General features: G+C 39.5%; 1 protein-coding gene across 2 annotated transcripts in view; it reads left to right on the top strand.

Moving 5' to 3' along the window:
• Positions 1 to 25,532, top strand: part of ADAMTS9 (ADAM metallopeptidase with thrombospondin type 1 motif 9) — a 164,275-nt gene that overhangs the window by 77,964 nt on the left and 60,779 nt on the right. For both annotated transcript variants that reach the window (XM_043442385.1, XM_043442384.1), the window contains exons 22-28: positions 1,657 to 1,821; positions 5,291 to 5,410; positions 8,431 to 8,535; positions 8,674 to 8,841; positions 10,863 to 11,132; positions 15,804 to 15,965; positions 18,757 to 18,933. In XM_043442385.1, the coding sequence (XP_043298320.1) occupies positions 1,657 to 1,821; positions 5,291 to 5,410; positions 8,431 to 8,535; positions 8,674 to 8,841; positions 10,863 to 11,132; positions 15,804 to 15,965; positions 18,757 to 18,933 (1,167 nt within the window). The remainder of the gene's footprint in view (positions 1 to 1,656; positions 1,822 to 5,290; positions 5,411 to 8,430; positions 8,536 to 8,673; positions 8,842 to 10,862; positions 11,133 to 15,803; positions 15,966 to 18,756; positions 18,934 to 25,532) is intronic.

Here is a 25,532-nt window from a genome sequence, read left to right as displayed (position 1 = left end):
CCACCCTGTGATTGTCTTAACTGGACATGACTGGTCCATGGGTGATCTCAGAATCGCAGTGGGTTTAGCTGGATCACCCACCATAATAGCTTCTACTGGGGATCTTTGAAGTTCCAGTCCCTCACCTTCTCTCGTCTTTCAGACCTGGTTAAGTTGCTGTAAAGGAAATCAGAGCTTTATTAATTATAAAGCTGCACTGGTTTAGATTTGAAGTTTACAAAAAATGAGGTTCCCTGATTGCTTATCTTTGAAATGAGAGAATTGAACCCTAGCAAGTGACCTATTTGATTACCCATCCAGTTGCTAGTGGGAAACTTGGGGAAAAAGAGAAAGGACCAGGCTGAGTGTTCCAGGTTAATGCTTTGTTTGTCTCTTACTTGATCATATCAAATTGTTTGGCAAGGTGGTCCCGGGACAGCAAGAGAAAGAAGATGAAGGCTCTTTCTCAATTTTATAGACAGTGCTAATATTTCCCAGTAAGATTGTCTCTGAGCAAGTCCCCCGTTCCCCCCCACCTCAAATGCACCTTCCTTCAGAGGAACACATGGCAGGGGAACAGAAATTGTCTTATTCATTGGGCCAAGTCAGGAATGTCGGGGGAAAGAGATTTCTACAGCTTCTGTATCCATTCCCTTATCTCATTCAGGTAAGTGCAATAGTAACTGTTTACTTTCAGCATTAAATAAAATCTCAGTCTTAAAATAATACTGTTAATGTCTCTAAATGGCAGAAAAGTAGCAGTACATGTGATTAACAGTGTCTGACTCCTGGACAGATTAACAGGAAAGCTAGTGCTTGTGTTTATGTTAAAAGCAGCCTTAGCTTCAATCTCTATCCCATATTTGGTTTAAAAAAAAAAAGATGAAAGAAGGCATTGGATTTAAGTTCTACCTAGATAGCTAATACTAGATGAAGTATCATATCAAGTTATGTAACAAATCTTTCCAAAAATACATAATGAAATAGAGGTGGGAAATATCAAAATAAATATTCAGTATGATCCCAATGTTCCATAACTTAAAAGAGGAAGAAAAGAGCAATATTTTAATAATAGTATCCCTAGGTAGATAGTGAAACTTGGGGCTTGTTATAATTTTCTCTTTTATGTTTTTCTGTATTTTTCAAGTTGTCTACAATGAATGTAGATAACAATGATTATTATATTTAAGACTCCCTAAATGAACAGGAACTAAGCACTTCACTTGGGTTTTTCTCATTTAGTTTTCACAATTACTGGCCATTAGCACTATTGTATTCCCATTGTACAGCCAAGAAAACTGAAGTACTGGAAGATCACTTAACTTACTACCCATAGTCAATTGTATTAGGTTAAAACCCAAGTTAATCTGACTCGTAAATTCCCTACCCTTAACTCGTATGCTACCAAGCCATGGATGCTGTTTTTCAGGATTTCAGAGCTCGATGCTGTGTGAAGTTTATGCTGTGCTTGAAACTGGCCCAGAGCCTGGCTAAAGACAGAATGAATGAATGAGTGACAGAGCAAAAAGCATAAGTCTTGATATGTTTACAGATTGCAAGGAGAGAGATTTGCTCTGGGAAAAGAGCACACCTGGCTGTGCTAATCAATGTCTAATCCGCAAAAACCAGAGTGCGTTGTTCAGAAACGACCCTGACCAGCTGTGCCTTTCCTTACAGTGCTTGGTCACCTGCGGAAAAGGGCATAAGCACCGCCAGGTCTGGTGTCAGTTTGGCGAAGATCGATTAAATGATAGGACCTGTGACCCTGAGACCAAACCGACCTCCATGCAGACCTGTCAGCAGCCAGAATGTGCGTCCTGGCAGGCGGGTCCCTGGGGACAGGTATTTTGAATGATAAAGTTCTTAACTACATTCTTTCCTTCTTATCTGGAGCAGGCCTGCAGAGGGACATTCCAGTAGCAGGGACTTCACCGCTGTAGCATGTGGCATGCGCAGTACCTCTGTGGCGCCAAGCGCTGGAAACTCTGTAGCTGGTCTGCCACACTTCTGAGGGTTGTTGTTCCCCTCCTGGAGCTGATCATTCCCTTTCCAGGCCCACGTGTGGGCGTTCGCCCTTGGGTTAAAACTGTAGCTTGAGCACACTCACATTTGAACAAATTCACAACAGATCTCCTTGTGCCTGGCTGATGCTATCTACTTGCATGTGGCTGTGGGTCGGTAACAGAATGTGATCCAGCGCCAGTGTCTTTGGCAGGAGGGTCTGGGCTGGGATTTGAAAGGGATGTTTTAGCTCCCAGTGTCATGATTCCTAAGCTCACCTCTTAAAAATAAGTCAGGCTTTTCTAACAAAATTAATTAGATCAAAGTTTGCAGGCATCCTGTCTCTTTGAAAGAATCTCTTCCAAGTCCCTATTGTTGGTTTCACAGTCACTTGAACTATTCTGAAAGGAGAGAGTGAGAATCTCCCTTGGGCTTGCATTTAAGAAGCCCCGACTCTTAGAATTAAGTCTTTCCTAATATAGAAACAAAAGCGTTCTGGGTACTATTTAAGTAGCACTCCAAGTTCCCTAGAGAAGCAAAGCAGCTGTTTGCTGTCACTTACGTAATCTCTCTAAGACTGCCTCTCCCTCCACCCAGTCCAACCACAGCCACCGCCTTTTCAGCCCCCTGGCTTATGTCTTCATTTCCAGCACGCGTGCAGTGAGTGAGAGCAGCTTTATTACTGCATCTTTACAGTTTCTACCATTCACATTGGGACTCTTCTGAATATGCCCTGTTAACACAGCATCCCTGGTGGTCAGAATGGTTGATCATGTTTGATCACACTTAGTAAATGGGTGGAGTCTGCCTGCACTCCATACCTTGCCTCCTTTTTGCCTACATCTGCATATCTCTTGTGAATAGTAACAGGTGGAGAGTGCAGCTCAGGGCCACTGTTAAGATTTGAAGATAACATCTTTTAGAACTAACTGGCCTTTTTTTTTTTTCCATGTCTATACGTCTATATGTCTTATATGTGACATATGTCTATATGTCAGTCCTAGCCAGAGATTTGTCCTTCCTTTGACTAAACATGCAGTTCACGGCAACCAACTATTCTTTGTTGTTGTTGTTTTTCCCTTAATATTATTGAAGGATAGTTCATGTTTATAAGAGAAGTTTTGCAAAAAGCAATTTAACAAAAAGGCGATAGCCATACTCCTAACTCTGTATTTCAGAGTTAATACATTTATGATTTTCTTATGTTTTTAAAAACTAGTATTAGAATTGTACTTATTTTGTTAATTGAAGTAAAACTCATGTAACAAAATTAACCATTTTGAAGTAAACAAATCAGTGACATTTAGTACATTCAGAATGTTGTGCAACCTCTACCTCTGTCTAGTTCTAAAACATTATATCATGCTAAAATACTCATCAAGCTGTTATTCCCCATTTCTCCTTCAACCCTGTAGCCAGCATTCTGCTTTCTAGCTCCACGAGTTTACTTATTCTAAGTATTTCATACAAATGAAATCATACAATACATGATTGATTGTGTTGCCAGCTTCTTTCACATAGCATGTTTTTGAGGTTCATCATGCTGTGGCACACATCTATACCTCATCCCTTTTTATGTCTGCATAGTATTCCATGTGTGCATATACCGTAATTTATCCATTTATCCCTCTAAGGACATTTGGGTTGTTTGCACTTTTTTGCCATTGTGAATAGTGCTTAGTGAAAAAAAGTGAAGTCACTTAGTCGTGTCCAACTCTCTGCGACCCCATGAACACCAGGCTCCTCCGTCCATGGGATTTTCTAGGCAAGCATACTGGAGTTGGTTGCCATTTCCTTCTTGAGGGGATCTTCCCAACCCAGGGATTGAACCCAGGTCTCCTGCATTGTAGACAGACGCTTAACCGTCTGAGCCACTAGGGAAGTCCGAATAGTGCTTAATTCTTCTATAAATGTTTGGTAGAATTTACCAGTGAAGTCCTCTGGTCTTAAGACTTTTTTTTATTATGAGATCTTTGATTGCTGAGTCAATATTTTTACTTCTTTTCTGTTTCTTCTTAAGTCAGATTTTGTGATTTGTGTGTTTCTGGATGTGATTTGTGTGTTTCTGGATAGTTTGTATGGGTTTGGAAATTCATGTGTTTCATCTAGATTGGCTAATATTTTGGCATAGAATTGTCCACACTGCTTTCACTATCCCTTTTTATTGCTATAGTCAGGAGAAGTACTCTCACTTTCATTTCTGATTTTAATTGTTTGCATCTTCTCTGTTTTACTTTTAATCAGTCTAGGTAAAGGTTTATAAATCTTATTATCTTTTTAAAGAACCCTCTTTTTTTTCCATTTATTTTTATTAGTTGGAGGCTAATTACTTTACAATATTGTAGTGGTTTTTGTCATACATTGACATGAATCAGCCATGGATTTACAAGTATTCCCCATCCCGATCCCCCTCCCACCTCCCTCTCCACCCGATTCCTCTGGGTCTTCTCAGTACACCAGGCCCGAGCACTTGTCTCATGCATCCCACCTGGGCTGGTGATCTGTTTCACCCTAGATAATATACATGTTTCGATGCTGTTCTCTCGAAACATCCCACCCTCGCCTTCTCCCACAGAGTCCAAAATTCTGAAGAACCGTCTTCTTTAAGAAAACTTGATTCTAAAAAAAAAAAAAAAAAAAAAAGAAAGAAAACTTGATTCTGCCACTTTCTGCCAGTTTGATAGCTTTTTCAGAGAGGGGGAATGGGTCAGTTCTTTACTATCTGCCCTTTCCATGACATCACTCCCTCTACTTACTGTTTTTTAACCAACAACTTTTAAATATAACAGTTAGCCTTAGTGGACATATTTCCTTTATGATCTGTTTGCTATGGTGCATTGAATTGACTTTGGTTCTTCCCTATTTAGGTGGTTTCTAATATTTTGTCTTTTATAAATAATATTATGATGACCATTCTTGTATAGAAATATTGATGCAAACTGTATTTCTTTAGGGAAATTTTTCAGAAGTCAAATAAGAACTTTACAAAGTACCTATTTTAGGCACAGCATTCTGCTAGGTATTTGATTGACATGTACTCCCCTCCTTCCAGGGGTTTGCAGTCAAGGAATTAAACTACAGACATCGTTCCTATGGCAGGTAGAAATAATTCCATGTGATGTCTTGATAATTGATCAGTGTAATTTGAACAAAGTAGAATTACCTGCTCTTAACTAATTTCTTGGGAGTGCCAGTCCTCTGGCCCACTAGGATGGAAATATTTTTTCTCTTGTGAATGTTACGTGTGAAGTTAGGGAAAGAGAACGTTTGCTAGACTGTGTATACTTTCTGTTTGATTTCTTCCCCTCAGTGCAGTGTCACTTGTGGACAGGGATACCAGCTAAGAGCGGTGAAATGCATCATCGGGACTTACATGTCAGTGGTGGATGACAATGACTGCAATGCAGCGACTAGACCAACTGACACCCAGGTAAGTTTCCTTTGTCAAAATCAGTTATTGACCTTGGGCACTAAGATGCCAAAACTTCCCAGGAGCTCAGTCAAAACAGAAGTCCTTTCATAGGTAAGTATGTAGGTAGAGGAAACAGTAGATTAACTAAATTGTTCTGGATTTACTTATGTGTTATATTCTGGATCTAATTTTTTGATGTAGCACTTTTGTCTTCTCTATTTCATTGAATTGTATGTAGATTCTTAATTCTGATTCTTCCTAGGTGGTGAAGATTGACTCTTCATGCTGGTTTTGTTGAACTCAGATTTTTTTTTTTAATAATTCCAATGTAGGGTTCAGCAAATGGTATCATATGTTCAGGCTGCATGTGTTGGACCTGTCTTATTCCAGCTCACAAGTGATGGTTGGTAAATTTCCAGAGATTTTGCAAGCTGGTTGTTACATACTGCCATTGTTGAAAATTGAAAATAAAAACATATAATTAAATAGATAATATTAAAAATAGGTTGAGAAATATTCAGAACTTATCACTTTCTAATTATCTTCCTATATTTTACTTCCCATATTTTACTATTTTATTTCTTATTACTATGGTTTACATTATATTTGTATGTATTTCCATGGTGAAAATACTATATGATGGTGAACCATTGCACATCCTTTCCCAGTCTGTGTTCACTGATACTAACTTGTTAGGTTGACATTGGCCGTAGTGAGAGTACTTATACCACAGAAAACAGCAAATGCTGTGAGTCAGAGTTTAATTGATTTTCATGTTGATTATTTCAGCTTAAAAAGGTGATGTAACAAGTGTTAATAATGCAGAGTCAACTTTAAACGGTCTTATGTCTGCAGCTATTATGTTGTGAAGAACACACACAAAAAATTAAAGAAATATCTTTCTGTTATTTGAAAATTATTGCCTGACTCAGCAAAGAAATTGTTCCTGTCATTGGTGAATAAGTGAAGTTCTGACATGAATCTTCATTGTTTCTCCTTCACAGTACTCTTAGTTGTAAGCAAAATATCAGCTAACATTCATGTCAGAACTACTCTGGTCTAGCAATGACAGCCATAGTTTGGCACTAAATTCAAGAGCTCAACAAAAATAATCTGTAAGAATTAATTGGCTCTATGGAATATAAAATTTAAAATTTTATATCTTATTACTATTTGTAAACTTTATGCTGCACATTTATTTATATCAGGAAAAAACTTATAATAAGCATATATATACAGGTATATATATACACACACACACATACTTGTATTTATAAACACACCTTGTTTCTCAAGAGATCTAGTTGATAATCATTCACCAGTATACTGTTCAATGTGGACCTCGATTTCTGGTATCATTTATATAAAGAGAGTATGTCATGAGAAACGGGTTTTCACATCAACTTTGCTAATTGCTGAAGATAGGATTTGAATCCACACTATGCCAGAACGCACGCTCTGAGGCCCCATCTGGCAGCTGTACTGCCTCGCTCTGAGACCCTCACTCTGCCACTTTGCAACTTGGGTCGTTGATGGGTGAAGAGTCTCAAAAGGAAATGAGTATGGTGCTATAGTTCATGTTGTCATCACTGACCAGTTAACCAAATACCACATGTGACTTGTGTCATTCTTAGTTTTATTTATTGAAATGCTCCAACCCACTGCATGTTAACTGGGAATTATTAGCTGTGACATCTGAACAATCAAAGAAATGAGGGCTTAGCAACTCCCTTAAAATTCACAAAGTATATTTCTAAGTTATTCAGTAATATTCGTGGACTGACTATAGGGAAGCTTCTGCAGTTGTAGCATGTGAATAAATTCTTCACTGTGTGCCAAGTTCCCTGTGCCTTTCTTTGGACCCAGGCAGAGGAATCAGCAAGGTCTGGAGCCAGATAACAGAATTTCCTGTCCAGTCTGTAAGCTTCCTAAAGTCACTTCAGCCTTGAGCCTCTAGCAGTTTGTACTGTGCCCAGGGCTTCCTGGGAATTTAATGGGTATGCGTTTAATTGAAGAACATTTGATAACCACTGATGCTTGGAATAGTAATCAGGTGTGGACTTCCATTTTCCCATTTGTAAATCTGGGAATATTATCTATGCATGGATAACCTCAATCCATTATAAGAATTTCCTCTGATTGAGGGATGTGATACAAATTCTAGGCTTTGGGATCTTGAACACACCTCTTATAGCTAGATTTGACCTTCTTCAGGGCTTCAGGAAGTATCTTCAGGTACACTTGGAAAGCACATTCATGGTTAGCAAAATCTGACTAGGAAATGAAATGTAGGAACAGAATTTGGCATTCAGAAATTTTTTAAGTAATAATGATTTTAAAAGTGCATATTGCTTTTTCCTAAATTATGTGCCATTTTATAATATCTTTCTTCACACAAATAGGTAAATAAATATGGTTTTGAAAATCATGAAGTAGGGAGTTCCCTGGTGGTCCAGTGGTTAAGATTTACTGCTTCCACTGCAGGGGGCACAGTTTTGATTCCTGATTGGGAAACTAAAATTGCAAGTGGCATGAGGCATGGCCAAAAAAAAAGAAAGAAATTTATAAAGTAAATTCTTGCTTTGTATTAAGGAACCCACAAAGGGACTCAGATTATATCCCATTTTACAGTTGAATTTGTAGTTGAAACTGAGAGATATCATGTGAAAATGAAAGTGTTAGTCACTCAGTCTTGCCCGACTCTGTAACTCCATGAACTGTAACCCACCAGGTTTCTCTGTACATGGAATTTTCCAGGCAAGAATACCCACTCCAGGCAAGACTACCAAGAATGGAGTGGGTTGCCATTCCTTTTTCCAGGGGATCTTCCCGACCCAGGGATTGAATCCAGTTTTCCCGCATTGCAGGCAGATTCTTTACTGTCTGAGCCACTAGGGAAGCCCAAGATGTCATGTGACTTGTTGTGTGACTTGCCCCAAATCACACTGAAGCCTGAGATCTTAGAATTATCAGTCCTTATATCCCTATGTGCCGTGGCTGAAAGGTAACGTTGGCTTTTTCTTCCCATCCTCTTCTAGGACTGTGAATTGCCATCTTGTCACCCTCCCCCAGCTGCCCCGGAAGCAAGGAGAAGCACACACAGTGCACCAAGGACCCAGTGGCGATTTGGGTCCTGGACTCCAGTAAGAAGTAGAATGGAAGAAGTGGAGAGGGTGGAAGGAGAGGCAGATATTCCCTGACATGACTTTAGGAAGTAGGTTTCTATCACGTGAATGACCATTTCAAATAACCTTTCTGCATTATTTCACCCCAACACCCAGTGCTCAGCCACTTGTGGAAAAGGTACCCGGATGAGATATGTCAGCTGTCGGGATGAGGACGGTTCTGTGGCTGATGACAGTGCCTGTGCGACCCTGCCTAGACCAGTGGCAAAGGAGGAATGTTCTGTGACTCCCTGCGGGCAGTGGAAGGCCCTGGACTGGAACCCTGTAAGCAAGTGAATTCTTTGGAATTGGGAGAGGACTGGGGGAGCCGTAAGAAGAATTACCAGTCATGGGTCAAGAAGGACAATCAGTACTATTTTAGAATTGGACTTTGGTTTGTGAGTTACTTTTCTCCATCTATGTGCAGCTGGTATGAATCGTAGCCAGATGTGCAAGAAATGCACATTTCTTCAAAATGTGTAAATCAACTTACAGTCTACTTAAGCCCACATCCTGTTGGGCTGATTGAAAAATGCAGTTTTGATTGAGCCAAGCCACATTAGAGTGTAGTAGGCTTGTGGAGTGCCAGGGAGGAGTGGCAGGGAGAAGCAGGGGAGTGAAGGCGAGCCTCAGTTTGGATCTGGGTGCCTCCTGCGTCCTGTGGCTCCCTGAAGTCCTGTGCCTCTGCTTTCCTGCCAAGAGCAAGAAGTGGGAATCCTCAGCTAACGCTATGGACCCAGCCTCCTGTGCCCACTGAGAATCACCTGTGGGCTTTTATAAAAATAGAAAAAGCCTTTCTCTTCAGGTAGCTGCTTTCTGCCTTGCAAAACGCTTCTGAGTCCAGGAAATCCAAAGATCAGGATAGCTAAAGAGAATGGAGATGAATATCTCAATAAACACCATCAATACATATGTGAAATCTGAAAGAAAATCCAAATCTGTGAAAATCCAAATCTTTGGATTCAGAGAGAGCTGTGTAAACATCCAGACCTTGACATTAACTGGCTGCATGACCTTGGGCAGTCTGGTGTAAATCCTTGAACTTCAATTTCTTCTGCTCTTAAAAGAGGCTAAAAAGAATAGCTTATAAGGTGGTAAGGATTGTTTGAGAGTCTGTCTGTTAAATGCTTAGAATGAAAAAGGTGCTCAGTAAATGGTAGATAACCTCACTCTCATGCCCTGAGCTTCCAAACATACACACACAGATGTCTGTCACATCCATCAGTCTACTCACCAGGTATTTGTAAAACTTGCTAAGAAAGGGCAGTGACTGACAAATAAGAAAGCCCTTGCCTTTATGAAGATCATGACAGTGGCAATTCCAGTCAATGAGCAAATAATGATATAAATACATGATACAGCACCAGATACTGATAAGTACTAGAAAAAAGGTCAAGCACAGTGATGGTGGAGAGAAGGAGATGATGTGCTTTTAGAAAAGGTAGTCCGAAAAGTCCCCACATTGCACTGACCAGGGCTTGCATGAAGTGAAGCAGTGAGACACATGGATATCTGTGTTGTGCAACAGAAAGTAGAGTGGCTGCAAAGACCCTGAGATTGGGGTGTTTTGGCCTAGTCAAAAAACATCCATAAGGTCAGTGGGTCTGGAGTTCAGTGTATAGAGAATAAAGAGATGTGTCAAAAGGGTAGCCAGTGACCACATCATGAAGGGCCTACCAGGTCAAGGTAAGGACTTTGGACATGATTCACAGTGAATTGGGTAGTCACTAGATGAATGACATGATGTGAGTTTTGTTCGCAAGGGTCATGGTTTATGATATGGTTGACATATCTGTGGATAACAGACTTGGATTGTGGGTGAAGGCATCAAGATTACAAACAGGACCCCAGCTGAAAGGCTACTGCAATAGTCCTGGCAGGGGAAGGTGGTGGCCTGGACCAGGGAGGCAATGGCAGAGATGATGGGAAGTAGCTGATTGGGGGTTTATTTTGAATATACACAACAGGCATTCTCCATGAAATGGCCTTGTGGTGGGAAGAAGAGGGGAGAGACTGGGATGTGAAAAGTGAAAGTGTTAGTCACTCAGTCATGTCTGACTCTTTGTAACCCCATGGACTGTAGCCCTCTAGACTCCTCTGTTCATGGACTTCTCCAGGCAAGAATACTGGAGTGGGTAGCCATTCCCTTCCCCAGGTGATCTTCCCAATCCAGGGATGAAAAACGGGTCTCCCACAGTGCAGGCAGATTCTTTACCATCTGAGCCACCAGGATATATGCCAGGTTTTTTGGCCTGAGCAGCTGGCTGAATATCCTTTCTCTTTCCCTTTCTGAATATCCAATGTAGTGCTCCGTGACATGTGGGCAAGGTAGGACGACCCGGCAAGTGGTCTGTGTCAACTACAGTGACCACGTGATCGATCAAAGTGAGTGCGACGCAGATTATATCCCAGAAACTGACCAGGACTGTTCCATGTCACCATGCCCTCAGTGGACCCCAGACACAGACCTTTCTCAGAACCCTTTCCTGAATGAGGACTATCACCCCAGGAGCATCAGCCCTAGCCGCACCCACGTGCTCGGAGGAAATCAGTGGAGGACAGGCCCCTGGGGAGCGGTGAGTATTCCCTCAAGTCTTTCCCGAATTTGCCGCCTTCTTTTTCACATGATATAGTGCTCAGAGAGAAGCAGACTAGAAACACCTCTGGAACATTTTTATCTCAGGAGGGATTGATGTGCACTTTTCATTTGTTGGGGTTAATTGTAGTCCCGGAAGAGGTGTCACTTGAGACAACTCTAAGCTACCTTAACCTCTAACCAGGTGGAGGAGGGGGTGTCGCTGCTGGGTGACTTGATCAGGCAGCCTCCTAGAAGGTACTCTGAAGGCCATGATGATTGATTGTGGAGCTGGCAGACGACTCCTCCTTACCTGAAGGAAAATTCAAAGGGCAGAAGAACTTTTCTGAAAGGAGATTTTTAATGAAAGTAATTTTCCTTCTTGCTATTTTCCAGATGAGTGCCGTCTTAAAGTGGCACAATTGCTATGCCATTTGTAGTAGCGGATTAGGAGAGAAACACTCAGCTGGGAAAAATCTGTGCTTAGAGGAAAAATACCATAACTGAATAACTACAGAGGCTTTGAGAGAAGTTGCCTCTGTTTGATCCAAGGACTTGCACTTTCCAATTTTGGGGTCTTCAGCTGGTCCTCCCTCCAATTTGAGCCTGTTTCATCATCTCTAATACAAAGTTAACAATAGTGGTGACTTTGCTGGGTTGCTGTAAGAATTAAATCAAGCAATGCAAATACTGTTTCACACTCTCCCTGCCATAGAGTGAAAATTAAATGTTGATGATTATTGTTATCATTGTCTTTATCCTTCAAATTAGGAAGAACTTGACAAATAGTATTTAACATTCAAAGGAAAAATATGCTCTATGCTCTCAAAAGTTCTAGAAATTTTTACTGAATAGTTTTCCAAATAATAATTATATCTGGAATACTAGACGTGTCTAAAGGAGCTACAGGAAAGGTAGGGCAGTAGGAGATCCTGGGGGAGGTTTGGGGAGTTTGGTGTTTATTAATCTCTCATGAAGTCTTCTTTTTAATTGTTTATTATTTGTTTCCTTCTATACTGCTAACCTTGTGTTTAATTATTTCTGAATTAAAAAGCATTAGAAGGAACCGGTCAGTTTTCTACCATGGTTATGTTTCAATGAATTAGGCTTACTTTCCTGTGAATGTTGATGGCCCCTAAGGGTTTTTATACACTGCATCTCTTGATTGTAAGCAGAACATCTGCCTGGGACCTTCACCACCTCATTCTCCTCCCTTACTTTCCACTTTGAAACTTGTTTTGCCTGGGTTAGAAGAAATTTGGGTTCTATGAAATTAAAGAGTGATCAAGTGAGGTCATCACAGAGTGTCCCATGATTTTTCCAGTTGAAAAAATTCACAGCTTAAACATGTGTATTCTAATGATAAAATTAGAACTTAAAAAAAATTGAAAGCTATTCTTATTTAGGACTACATTTGTGGATAATGCATTCCTTTAAGATTGAATGATTCTGCCCTTGGGCAGAGTTCCCAATTAAGGAGGATTAAGTAACCTTTTTGCAGCAATGGGCAATACCATTCTTCTCCTCATTGTGCCTGTTTTTTGTTTGGGGATTTTTTTTTTTTTTTTCTAAGTTAAGTGAGGCTGAAGGTGGATGATGAGATTTTTCAGCTCTTGCTTGACTTGCCTGACTTACTCCCAGGAGTGTGTGGCATGCATATGCATCTCTTCGTGGTTTGGGATGCTTGATTCTTCCTGACTGCAACAGCAGGAAAGGCAGCAGAGAATTATGAACACTAGAGAATGGGAATCTAGCATTTTCAGTAGATTCTGGAATCAGAACTTCGTTTTCCAGGATGTGTTTGTGTAAACTCAAACCTTCTATGAGATTTTCAGTGTTAGCGACTAGGGGTCTCCGGTGGTAAGCGAAAGAAAAGGAACTGGTTCTTTCAAGGGAAAGCAAAACTGTTCAGTTAGTCCCAGTAGAGACTGAGCCCAGAGAATCTTCAGGGATCTCATTGGGGGTTGGTAAATTTTTTCTGCAAAGGGCCAGATAATATTTTCAGCCGTGTGGACCATACAGTCTCTGTTGCAACTAACAGACTCTGCCGTCTTAGCACAAAAGCAGGCATAGACAATATGTAAACAAGTGGACATGGCTGTGTTCCCATAAAGCTTTAGTTATAAATGCAGCTGGCAGGCCGGATTTGGCCCCGAGGCTGTGGTTTGCCAGTTTAGATGGAACAATATCTATCTATAAGATCATTTCTTTAAGAACTATCTATCTTAATGAACCCTTTTCACTCTGAATTACCCTTGGGTTGCTCTGCTCAGGATTCTAATTCCCAGTAAAGTCTGATTGGCTCAGCCAGTTCCACTTACTCCTTGATCAGGAAAGTGTAGAACTTCTTAAAAGATAGTCCTACTGGGACTTCCCTGGTAGTCCAGTGATTGAGACTCCACACTTCCACTGCAGGGGCACAGGTTTGATCCCTGGTCAGCGAACTAAGGTCCTTCATACGGCATGGCATGGCCCCAAAAAAATACAGTCCCACTAAGGACTATTGATGGATTTCTTAAAGGAAAATCCAGCCTGCCAGATATCAATGGGAAATATACAACAGATTAAAAAAAACAAAAAAACAGATGTCCATCATCTCTTGCTTCCCTAATGGCCATTCTCTCTTATTTTGTAGAGTGTGGATGATAGATACAGGGTTTGTTCAAAGGAATGTTTACCTAGGAAAATATGTTGTCTAAAGAGGATAGGAAAAGTATTAACAAAAGTAGTCCAGAGTGAAATTCTGCAACATGGGAATGGAATGAAGAATCCTTATTAATTAAAAAAAAAAAAATGTGGCAAAATTGGACCTGGAGAAAGATCATGTATAATATTTCACCTGTATGTGGGAGTATAAAGACTCTGACTGACCCTGGGTTTAGAATGGTGCAGTGCGAGTTCTAGACTGTGCTGTGCAGTTACTTGGCCCCCAGCTGACCTCTGTCTCTGGTCAGAGTCTCTGTAGGAAGCATTGGACTGGTCACTAGGCAGCCAGTGCATTAAGTTGACCATGGCTCTGTTGTCCCTCCTTGCTCCACTCTGCCATATTGAAGGGAGGATAGCCTGTGGTTTATGAAACTATTCCTTCCAGAAACTCTAATCATGTGACCAGCACTGTGGAACCTACTAGGAATACAAGTATAATATTGAAGTTCTCTAAGGAGACTTATCATTTTTGTTGGGGACAATAACATAGGTGAAATAATAAACAGATGAATCAAGATTTTATTATCAAAGGAAAAATCCAAGGGCCAAAATATATATTCCAAATCTCTTTATACTATTGAAGGTCCTTCCTAAGATATCAAATTCTTGGCCCCAAACAAAGCCAATTAAAATAATAGTTCTCTGTGTTTCTTACATACTAAGCTGTTTAAAAGTAGAAAACAAGTATTTTTAAGTTTAGAGTAAGTATAACAGAACCCTCAGAGAGGTGGGATTTTTTTAAATCAAAATTTCCTAAATAATTGCTCAGACAGAATTAATAAATCTATTTTCCTGCTCTGCATTTAAAAAATTAAGCTCAGTATATTTGAAAATCATTCATAATTTGACCAACATTGGCAAGGAAATTGAACTAAAGTCCAGTACAATAAGTAAAAAACTTTTTCACATCTTTATATAAAAGGTGACCAGCAAGGAGCAGTATTTACAGATATTTTTAAATAACACTAGTTTGAGCTGGAGTTTGATAGCACATATCAACCATTGGAACCTGGAACTCAAAACAATGTTGCAAATACAGTTTGAGACTTGATAAGTCCTGAGAATTGCACTGCTTAGAGGACTTTTTACAGGCAAACAGATTTTACAAGTTAAGGGTCAGAGTGAAGGAGACTAGCAAACACATCGGGTTTCAAAAGATAAGGAAAAAATGGAAAGGAAAAAAAAAAACACTCAAGATGCAGATAAATAAGAGAGCTATGAGAAGCTTGTGTGGGAAATAAGCTGAAGGCTGACCATAATTCTGTGGTAACCATGAGAGACATGGCTGGGCTCATGCACCTGAAGAGAAGTTTGTCAATATGGAATTCAAGTTCATTGGGGAATAAGAATAAAGAAGAAAAACAAATCTCGCTACATTACCTACGAAAGTAGAGGCTTTTGTGAAGGGAGAGAAGGGAATGTTAGCTGAGAGGAAGTGATATGTAAGTGCATTCCATGATGTTTTCCTTGGATAATTGAAGGAGTTAGTATAGAAGCTTAATTTCAACAACTGGCAATTCCTCAAGCAAGTGATTTGACCCCTGTGTTGAAAGGGAGGTTAAATGTTGGTTCTAAATAAGTGCTAGCAGTTTTGAAAAGAAAAAGAATTTCCCAGTAGACTGTGGTGTCAGTCAGTATGTCTGCACCTCTCCTAGTTGCAGAGGATGAATCGAATTGCTCTGGAAATCACAAGACATGATCACTCATTAGGCAGTTCCTAAACACCTACTGAGACCTAACATGCACAAGGGGGAAGTGGTGTTTCTGCCCCGCAAATATTGCTAAGACCTGAACACTAAGCAGCTCCATGGAAGGGTCCGCTCAGGATTACATTCTGTCCATTGTGGACGACTTGAGAGTGGTTCCTGCCACATTTGTCTCTGACCCTTCAGCCAGCTGCTTTCTGTGTCCTCGAGGGGAGCCTGAGGTGGGGATTAACCTGTTGACCGACGTCTGCTGTGTTCAGTGTTCCAGTACCTGTGCTGGTGGGTCCCAGCGGCGTGTTGTTGTGTGCCAGGATGAGAATGGATACACTGCCAACGACTGCGTGGAGAGAATCAAACCTGATGAGTACAGAGCCTGCGAATCTGGCCCTTGCCCTCAGTGGGCTTATGGCAGCTGGGGAGAGGTGAGAGCAAACTCCACTTATATACCCTTTGGGAAAAAACAAATACCAAACAGTGCTGTTGTTCACAGTTTATTTGAAGGAAGAAGAACTGGCTCTAGTTAAAGCTTCTTGACTTCAGATTAACTAGGAGATCCATCTTAATTCTGGACTATTTTAAAAGTACGTTTATTACCAAATAGAGATGGCTTGACTACATAGGAGAGATGAGTTAGGAAAGAATACAGATAATGCTAGTTTAAAATGTTAACCTCTGCTGATTAAAACATGGGTGCTTTTAAAGTGACTGGAAATGTGTGTTAAATTAATTAATGAAAGTTTCGCCATCTTCATAATTTGGGGGTGTTTGTGGTGCACCCTTGTTCTCATGGCATTGTGTCTCCCAATATTTCAAATTCATAATGAACCAGCTGTTGTTCATCAGGGATTAGGAGCTGTTATTCTTATCAGAGGTGATGCATTGTAATCATAGAAGTGAATAATTAGCTGTGCAGTCTCAAATAATGAAATTCTTCAGCTCTTAACCTTTTAAGAATTGCTTGCTATGAAAATAGAGACACAGGTGTAGAGAACGAATGAATGGATACCAAGGGGGAGTGGGGAGGAAGAATTGGGAGATTGGGATTGACGTGTATACACTACTGTGTATAAAATGGATAGCTAATGAGAACCTACCGTGGAGCACAGGGAACTCTGCTCAGTGCTCTGTGATGACCTGAATAGGAAGGAAACCCAAAAAAGAGGGGATATATGTAAACATATAACTGATTCATTCCACTGTACAACAGAAACTAACACAAAAGCTACTGCTTTTGTACTACTAATTGTAAAGCAACTCCATGCCAATAAAAATTAATAATAATAAAAAAAAAAGGATTGTCAGCTATGATTGATGAAAGGCCGTGGAATATTTGGAGCAGACAAAACTGGGCCCCTGTCCCAGCGCTGGCTCTTACGAGCTTTGTGGCTTTGACAAATAATATAATTTTGCCAAATATCTGTATTCTCATCTGTACATGAGAATAATAGTGGCACCCACTTCATAACATTCATGTTTATTATATGAGATTAGTTAGTTAAGTCGCTCAGTTGTGTCCGACTCTTTGCGACATGGACTCTGGCCCACCAGGCTCCTCCGTCCATGGGATAAGAGATAGTGCACATCAAAACCTAGCCCATAGCCTTCAATCATAGTTAACTGCTATTATAATAATGATAATCAGTGTTATTACTGCTAATAATAATTATCATTAGTATTACTATATTATTGAATGGGGTTTTAAGCCACTATCATGTGTAGGACTTAGATGTTTATTGTTTTGTATTTAATTAAAAGAGAATATATATTTCTACTCTTGAATCTACAGGGAGAGCACATACTTAGAGTTTGTTGAGTTGTTCTGTCTTGACTATAAAATTTATAAAATAAAACACAAGGATTAACATCATGGAGGCCCCCTATGCCCACCAAGAGGGGAACAGAGACACATGAGATGGAGGGGCATGTTAATCTACACCCCTTCGCTAATCGAAATCCTGTGTCCACATTTCATGCTTTCATTCACGTAACCTAGTAGTCATAGGCGCTCATAACAGAGTTTTGTTAACTTCTGTTGATAGTACGTCATTCTGGAGGGCTTTGCTGAAAGACCGGAAAGGGAAGTCAGGTTTGGAGACACATATATTGTGGGTTTCCTGAAACTCCTCATAAAGCTGTCCCATGGGGCCTGTGCATAAGCTTCTGTAATTGGATTGAAGCCAGGAGAGTACACGCATTTGCTGGGATGCTGGCTGTCAGCACAGACCAGATCATTCCAGATTCCATGGGAGATCTGGCCTTGACACAGCAGGGGAACAGTGTTCCTGGATGTAAGCTCCACGGTACTGTCCAAGAAATACAACTTGTTCCTGTCTCAGAAGCGTGGGTCCAGCCAACAGTCAGAACTGTATCCAGCATTCCCACCACACTGTTGACTCATCCTAGGGGAATGCCATCGTTATCCTCAGATTCAGAGATAGCATAAAATATTTGAATGTCAGAAAGGTCTACGGAGACTGGAGTCACAGAATAGCCGAAAGGTTGGTGACAGCTTCCTAGAGGTTGCCAGAAAAGAAACCAGCTCAGTCATTATATCCTTTATTTGGTACTAAGTGGTTTTTATTTTAGATTTTTATCTGTTTCTTTGATTTGGGGGCTTTGAATACCTGAAAGAAAAGGCTATAATCTTATCCTGGACACCTGCTGCTGAATTGACCTTAATCAAGTTATGCTCTCTTAAGCTCAGTTGCCCTATATAATTAACACTCTCTTCTTGATGAGATAACATATATATAACTATTTAGTACAGATGAAGAGCAAATGCTTAATAAACAATAGCTACCATGAAAGGGGGCTTCCCTTGTGGCTCAGATGGTAAAGAATCTGCCCGCAATGCAAGAAACCCAGGTTCAAACCCTGGGTTGGGAAGATCCCCTGGAGAAGAGAGTGGATACCCACTCCAGTATTCTTGCCTGGGAAATCCCATGGACTGAAGAGCCTGACAGGTTACAGTCCATTGGGTCACAAAGAGTCAGACACAGCTGAGCGACTAACACACACAAACACATCATAAAAGGACAGGACTCCAGTCTGCTGTACATATTGCTTTTGGTAATTCAGCTTCATTCTGCCTATAGGTTTATCTTGCCTGGTGCCATAATCTATCTTGGCTAAAACATTTTTCTCATGGGGAAAGAAAATTTGCCACTGGCTGTTCAGACAGAATAACTGCAACCTTCCTTTCTGTTCTTCCAGTGTACCAAGCTGTGTGGTGGAGGCTTGAGAACAAGGCTGGTGGTTTGTCAGAGGCCCAGCGGGGAACGATTTCCAGATCTGAGCTGTGAAATTCTTGACAAGCCTCCAGATCGAGAGCAATGTAACACACATGCTTGTCCTCAAGATGCTGCCTGGAGTGCTGGCCCTTGGAGTTCGGTACGGCCCTAACTATTCATGTTTGCTAACTAAAACTAACACTCCAATTCCAAGGTGCTCTGGGTCACTCCTTTGAGACAGATTGTCCTCCTCACAAGGGCATCCCTGGAACTGTACTATACACAGTCTGTTCTTTTCTTCATATTGACATGCAACAAAATTCATTTTTTTAAATGATATTGCCAAAGTGACTTTACAGGATACATGTACCTCATACAGGCCTTTTGCCAATGCCAAAAAGTAGCATCCTTTCCTAGAACTAGACTATATATATTTGTGTGTATTTTTTTTTTTAAGAAACTCCGTGCCATTTTTAAACTCCAAAGTGATTTAAGCAGACAACTCAGAAGCAGATATTCTTTCCTTTTCTAAGCTGATGGTATTGACTTTGGCGGGAAGATACCTGCTTATTGAGGCCAAAGCAATTTTTGATTCAGTGACTATACTTTGCCTGTGTGACTCGGGTACAGCTCTCAACACAATCGCCAAAAAGGCTGTGCCCATAAAATCAGCTGAAAACATTTGGAAAATTCCAAAGACAAACAGTGGACTCAGTGACGTGATGCCATTCAAGGCATCTAAAAGTTCTCTCTTCTATCAAGACACAAAGTCCGTTTGAGACCGGTTTTTCCTTTGGTCCTAGACTTCCTTTGTCATCTGCTTTTAAACAACATTGTGAGACAGATTTGGCTCTATAAATACTATGCAAACTTCTGGGGCAAATCTTGGCAAACAGAAGGATCAGCTGTGTCAAAACAATACTGTGGCTAAATGGTGCCAGAGGTATTGAGCCATTAGGGTTGTTTCATGTAAATAGAGTAAACATTCCTGTGAATGCATTAATTGCACTGAAACTGAATTAATATTATGTGAATTCATATCCAAAAGCCTTTTTTTGTTCTATAGGGTTCTGAGAAAAAAACCTTAACCATTCCTGAAAGCAACTAAAGAGCAGATTAAGTGATCTGACATGGCTACTAATCTGTTGACACTTCTAAGAGTCAAAGGTTTCAAGGTTGGAGGTTGTATCTATAGATAGAATACTAGCTGCATAACTACTGTACTCTGTGTTAAGTAGAAATTTAGAAGAATTAGAGCATTATCTTAAGTAGTACTATTTATCTGGGCTATAAGGATTTTATTCAAGGGCAGTTCAGATGTATTGTTCACCCAGAGTATTTTGTCTGCAATACTGGCATTCTCCCTAAATGAACATTTGGGAAAAGATCAGAAATAACCTTAGAATGTCAAGAACATCTTCTGACATTCCAGCTTCCTTAAGTCACCTGTTACATATTATTTTTCATGAAATTTTCCCTCTTGAGCCCATTATAGTTTCATCCTTTTCACTCAGCCAACACCAGCACCACACTATAGTATATATCAAAATATATAGTAGCTCTCCAAAAAGTTGTGTTTCTTTAATATTCATCAAGAAGCATCTCCTAACCCTCAGAATATGTGTGTATATATAATATAATAATAATATATTATTATACATTATATATTGTATATAGCATATATACAATATATTATATCATATATATATATATAAGTTTCCATGGCATTCTCTTTCTTGAACACTTTCTAAGCAGAGTTTAATTTCTTTTACACTGGATCGCCACCCTCTCCCATAGATACTTTAAGAGTTTAAATGCTTAAATTTTAAAACATGATCTTCTAAATAATTTAACTAAAGACTTTAAGTTTTTCTTATTATAGTTCTTGTTCTTGGGCCTGCACATAGTTTTCTGCAACACAGCGAAAAGGAGAGATTCTAAATGTTCTGTAATGCACCAAAGCAAATACATGGGTTTTGAAAATGCTTTTGCTGCCTATATGATTTTAACACTTCCTTTATAAAGTAACATTATTCAAATATATATTTAAATGCCTCTGCAGCATGGGAGCAAGGCCACTTTTACAAGGCTTTTCATGGTGATTTTTGAAAATCAACTAAATCAAAAGCATTTTATTTAAATAGATCCATTTGTAATATATGACTTAAATTATGCAAGGGCAGCCTTTCAGATTCTTATGGTAGGATTTGGATTTTACGTGTATGTTGATTTTTATGGATGCTTTGGTACCATTTCTTAGTAATTCTAAATTGAAGCATACCTCAGTGAATTGTGTTGATAGCCATAAGCCACTTCTATGGTGCTTCATCATTGTAACTGACAGTGACATTAACAACAAGAAAAAGTATATTGGAGGTGCTAACATGTTGCTTTCAAGAGAAAGCAAACTAGATTTATTAGAGACCAAGGGTAGCCATTAATCCCTCTCTGGCCAAGTTGCTTTCTTATCCTGAGTACCCCCACGCAGGAGATAGTGTTGAGAAGCAACTACTGCTGTGTGAGTAGGTCTTTAAAGATAGCCTAGTCCGACAATTGTTACTAAGGAGCAGTATTTAGGAAAGAAACTCCAAATGGCTGTTAGCACAGTTTCCAGGCTCTAAAATGAAGCTTCTGTGAATGCAGGGTTCAAGTACCCATTTTAAGGCTGTTAGGAGCCTGATAGGCTGCAGTCCATGGGGTCGCTAAGAGTCGGGCACGACTGAGCGACTTCACCATCACTTTTCACTTTCTTGCATTGGGGAAGGAAATGGCAACCCACTCCAGTGTTCTTGCCTGGAGAATCCCAGGGACAGGGGAGCCTGGTGGGCTCCCGTCTGTGGGGTCGCACAGAGTTGAGCATGACTGAAGCGACTTAGCAGCAGCAGCAGCAGCGGTTCTGGCTCAAATCACCAGAGATTTAGAATCATGATTGTTGAAAACATCTTCCCTAGATTTTGTCTTTTCTGTCCTGTTTTGAATGCATCCTTGCACTCTGACTTGGCAATGTGTTGTTTTTGAAATAAGGTTCTTAACACTGATTTGCCTATTGCATGCACACATCCTGTGACTAGAGGGATAAATTGGAAAGAGAGCTGTCAAACTATAGTGAGGAATGGGTTAAAACTCTGTAGCATTCTAGAGTAAGTCACTTCGAGATAACGAAAGTTGAAAAGGTTGCTAATCTGTCCAAGATGGTCATCTAGCTTTCCTTTTCTGCATTGCCCCATTGGCACTAGTGGTCAACAACCTGCCTGTAAGTGCAGGAGACATAAAAGACATGGGTTCAATCTCTGGGTCAGGAAGATTCCCTGGGGTAGGGCATGGCAACCCACTCCAGTATTCTGGCCGGGAAATCCCATGGACAGAGGAGCCTGGTGGGCTATAGTCCATAGGATTGCAAAGAGTCGGACCTGATTGAAGCGACTTACCACAGGTATATCTGCTTGCTGACTGCCTTGGAGGCCATGGTTCTCCTTAGGAGGAATTGCTTGTGTGAATTTTTCGTGACAAACTTAAAAGTGTTCTCTGAGCCTTGCTTTAGGTGCTTTGCAATAATGCCTGTCAACCCGAATAGTGAGAATTTATGGGCTCACGAAGGAACTGTGCTTTTGTTTCTGCCTGATCAATTTATGAATTTGTGTCTACCTCATTTTCATATGAAAGTTTGCAGTTTCTGTAGGTAGGAAGAGAAAATGTCTGACATCAGTGTTTTATCACCTCACTGCATCTATCTCTAGGAAAAATAAAGACTGTAAATATCATTACCATACTTTCTGAGTACAATTTTAAGCAGCCAAGCCTAGTGTTATCTGAATATTTTGAGCAGTACAGATTTCTATGTGTTTATATAATAAAGCATATTTATTTTTTCCATGTTATTTAATTTTATATACAATGTTTAAAAATCAGTGTTTTATCAGCAGACTGTAAAGGCAAAAATAGTCTGTGTGCCTAGAAATGCGTGTATATGTTTCCTTTGGTTTTAAAAAGACACTTTTTAATTTTGTAAATCTCTCCCAACCTGTACTCTCTCTCTCCCAAATTTGAGTAACCACGTGGCAAGCTTTATGTAATTGGATAGTTTAAAATGTATATTTTAAAGGGATTCTTTAAAAAATATTTCTGAATTTGGAAATGATGCTTAGTGATATAAACAAAAATATAAGAGGCTTAACGTTTTGTTGCTTTTTCTTTTTTTTCTTTTCTAATACTGTTGTCCTGATTCATTGAGTCTCACCTATGAAATATGTATGCTGTTTATTGAATTTGTAGATAATGATAAGGCATAGCCAGAAGTCAAAACAAGTAATTAGGAGAAATGGTTCTGAACATGTCAGAGGAGCCAGGTACACGGAAAAGCTCACCCTAATGCACACCAATTTGATCATAACTTATTCTTTTTGTTCAGATAACTGTAAAAGAACATTTGTCAATTTTGTGACTTATACACCTGCAATACTTATCAGAAGCATTTCTCATTAAAGAAAAATAAAGAAAACAACCATAAACTTGTAAGTTTTAAGAGAACCTATACTTTTCAAAGAGTGATAAATCATAAAGATGACCTCAGATCTCTACTGATTCCACATTGCCCTACTGAGCCTCCATTTTGCACTGTAGTTTCTTATGGTAATTGAAGGGGAAAGACCAAAATAAGGAACTCCCTATATGCATTTGAGGACTTCCTTGGTGGCTCAGAGGGTAAAGCATCTGCCTTCAATGAAGGAGACCTGGGTTCAATCCCTGGGTGGGGAAGATCCCCTGGAGAAGGAAATGGCAACCCACTCCAGTATTCTTGCCTGGAAAACCCCATGGATGGAGAAGCCTGGTGGGCCACAGTCCATGGAGTCACGAAGAATCAGACACGACTGAGGGACTTCCCTTTCCCTTTCATTTTCACTTTATATGCATTTGAGGGTTTTTTTTTGTTTTTTTTTTTTTAAGGAGGTGCTATATAAGATAGCATCTCCAAAGCAGAAGATGCTCCTAGCGTTTACTCAGTATTTATTATGTACCAAATCAGGCTAAGGAAATTAGTGTCACATTTAACCACCATGTGACCATGTTGAGAGAGGTATTTTTATGAATCTGTTTGAATGTGTGATAATCTATTGAGTACTTTAGTGATAAGACTTTTTTTTTTTTTTTGAAGAAGGAAGGCTTTATGATTTGCAGCCAGTAAGGAGAACACCAGGGATCTTTTCCAAAGCAGTGTCTCCCAGTGTCAGTATACTTGACTATATTAATCCTATTTATTTTGGTAGAAAGAAACAGGTCATGTTCATAGTGAATTTTTTTAAACTCCTGCTTATACTCAATAAAAGGATATTGCTGAAACTCATCCTCCATCTAAACTCAACATTTTTTAACTAATATTGATGTTGTCCATTTGACTCCATCAATAGAAGATCTGAATTTATAACTCTTATTGGTAAATTCCCATAATCAGCAGTTCTGAACACTTCCAATAACTGACTGTGTTTAGGGAATGGTGAAACATCTCTCACTTTTATTTTTGAAATATCTAATATTAATAGCCAGATTCAGAGGATGATACAAAGATTTTGGCTACAAGGAATATCACAGTAAATGTGAATGCATTTTTTATAAAAATAAGAATCTTTTTACTAATGCAGACATATCTTAAACATTCTGCTAGTATCTTTTTAAAAAGAAATAAGAAACACATTATTTGGTTCTATCAATATGGAGTATAGAAGTAAGATAGTTTTTTTTAAAAAAAAAAAAAGAAGTAAGATAGTTTTTTAATGAAAACATTACAACATATGAAATTATAAAATTTATTTGAACTCAGAGTAGATTAAGATTCTATAAACCATTCATCTCACATGTACTTAAAAACTGCAGAACAAAAACAAAAAAACAAAAAAAACTGCAGAACACGCTGTCCTTGCATCTGTTTCATTGGAGATAAAACTTAACTGGACTTTTTTTTTTTTTAGTATTTACAGTGATTATATGCCTGTCAGAGATTCTGTTCCTGCTTTCTGACAGCTGATATTTCATGATTGCTTGACAGATTTCTGTTTTTACAGTTTTAAAAAGTCCAAAGGTGAGAATGGGGACAAGGGTAGACAGACATTAGACCCTGAGGAGTGTAGCTCCTCCCCCTGACTCAGGTCAGGGAGTTGCCCTCCTGGAATGGACACAAATGGAAACTTTGGAATGTGGAGTGGGAGGTAGAGGCTGAGTCCAAGTCTAATTGGCTGAGAGGGAATCCTGATTATTAAACGCAGTTGAGGAAGATTTATTTTATGAGGAGGGAGTAAAAGACTCCAGGTCACTCCTTCAAAAAAGAAGTCATTCGTTTTTCAACTAATACTTTTTCATTGCCTACTGTGGGGCTAGTCTCTTCTGGGATGCTGAGAATATAGCAGTGCTCAACCAGAGCTATTGATTCTACTGGGAAAAGAGAAAATTTGGTATTAAATAAAGTTGAACACGTAAAGAACTGACAATTTTTTCCTGACAGCCTCACTACAACCATAAAAATAAAAATTGCTATTAGGATATATATATATGTGTGTGTGTGTGTATGTGTGTCTATATCTTCATGGTTGCTAATGATCTTTGTTCAATAAATATAAATTATTGATCTTGTCTTTCCTTTTAAATGTGCAATCGCCCAGTAAATTTTCAGTGATCAATGCTCACTTGCTGATGGCATGGAACATTTAAAAACCTTCTATCAGGAAGTATGTTTCTGTTCACCTTTTCATTAGAACCCAGACATGAGTT

Source organism: Cervus canadensis, chromosome 22 (assembly GCF_019320065.1).
Source record: "Cervus canadensis isolate Bull #8, Minnesota chromosome 22, ASM1932006v1, whole genome shotgun sequence".
Lineage (NCBI taxonomy): Eukaryota > Metazoa > Chordata > Mammalia > Artiodactyla > Cervidae > Cervus > Cervus canadensis.
The sequence above is the reverse complement of the archived record's forward strand: the minus strand, read 5'-3'. Positions and strand labels throughout refer to the sequence as shown.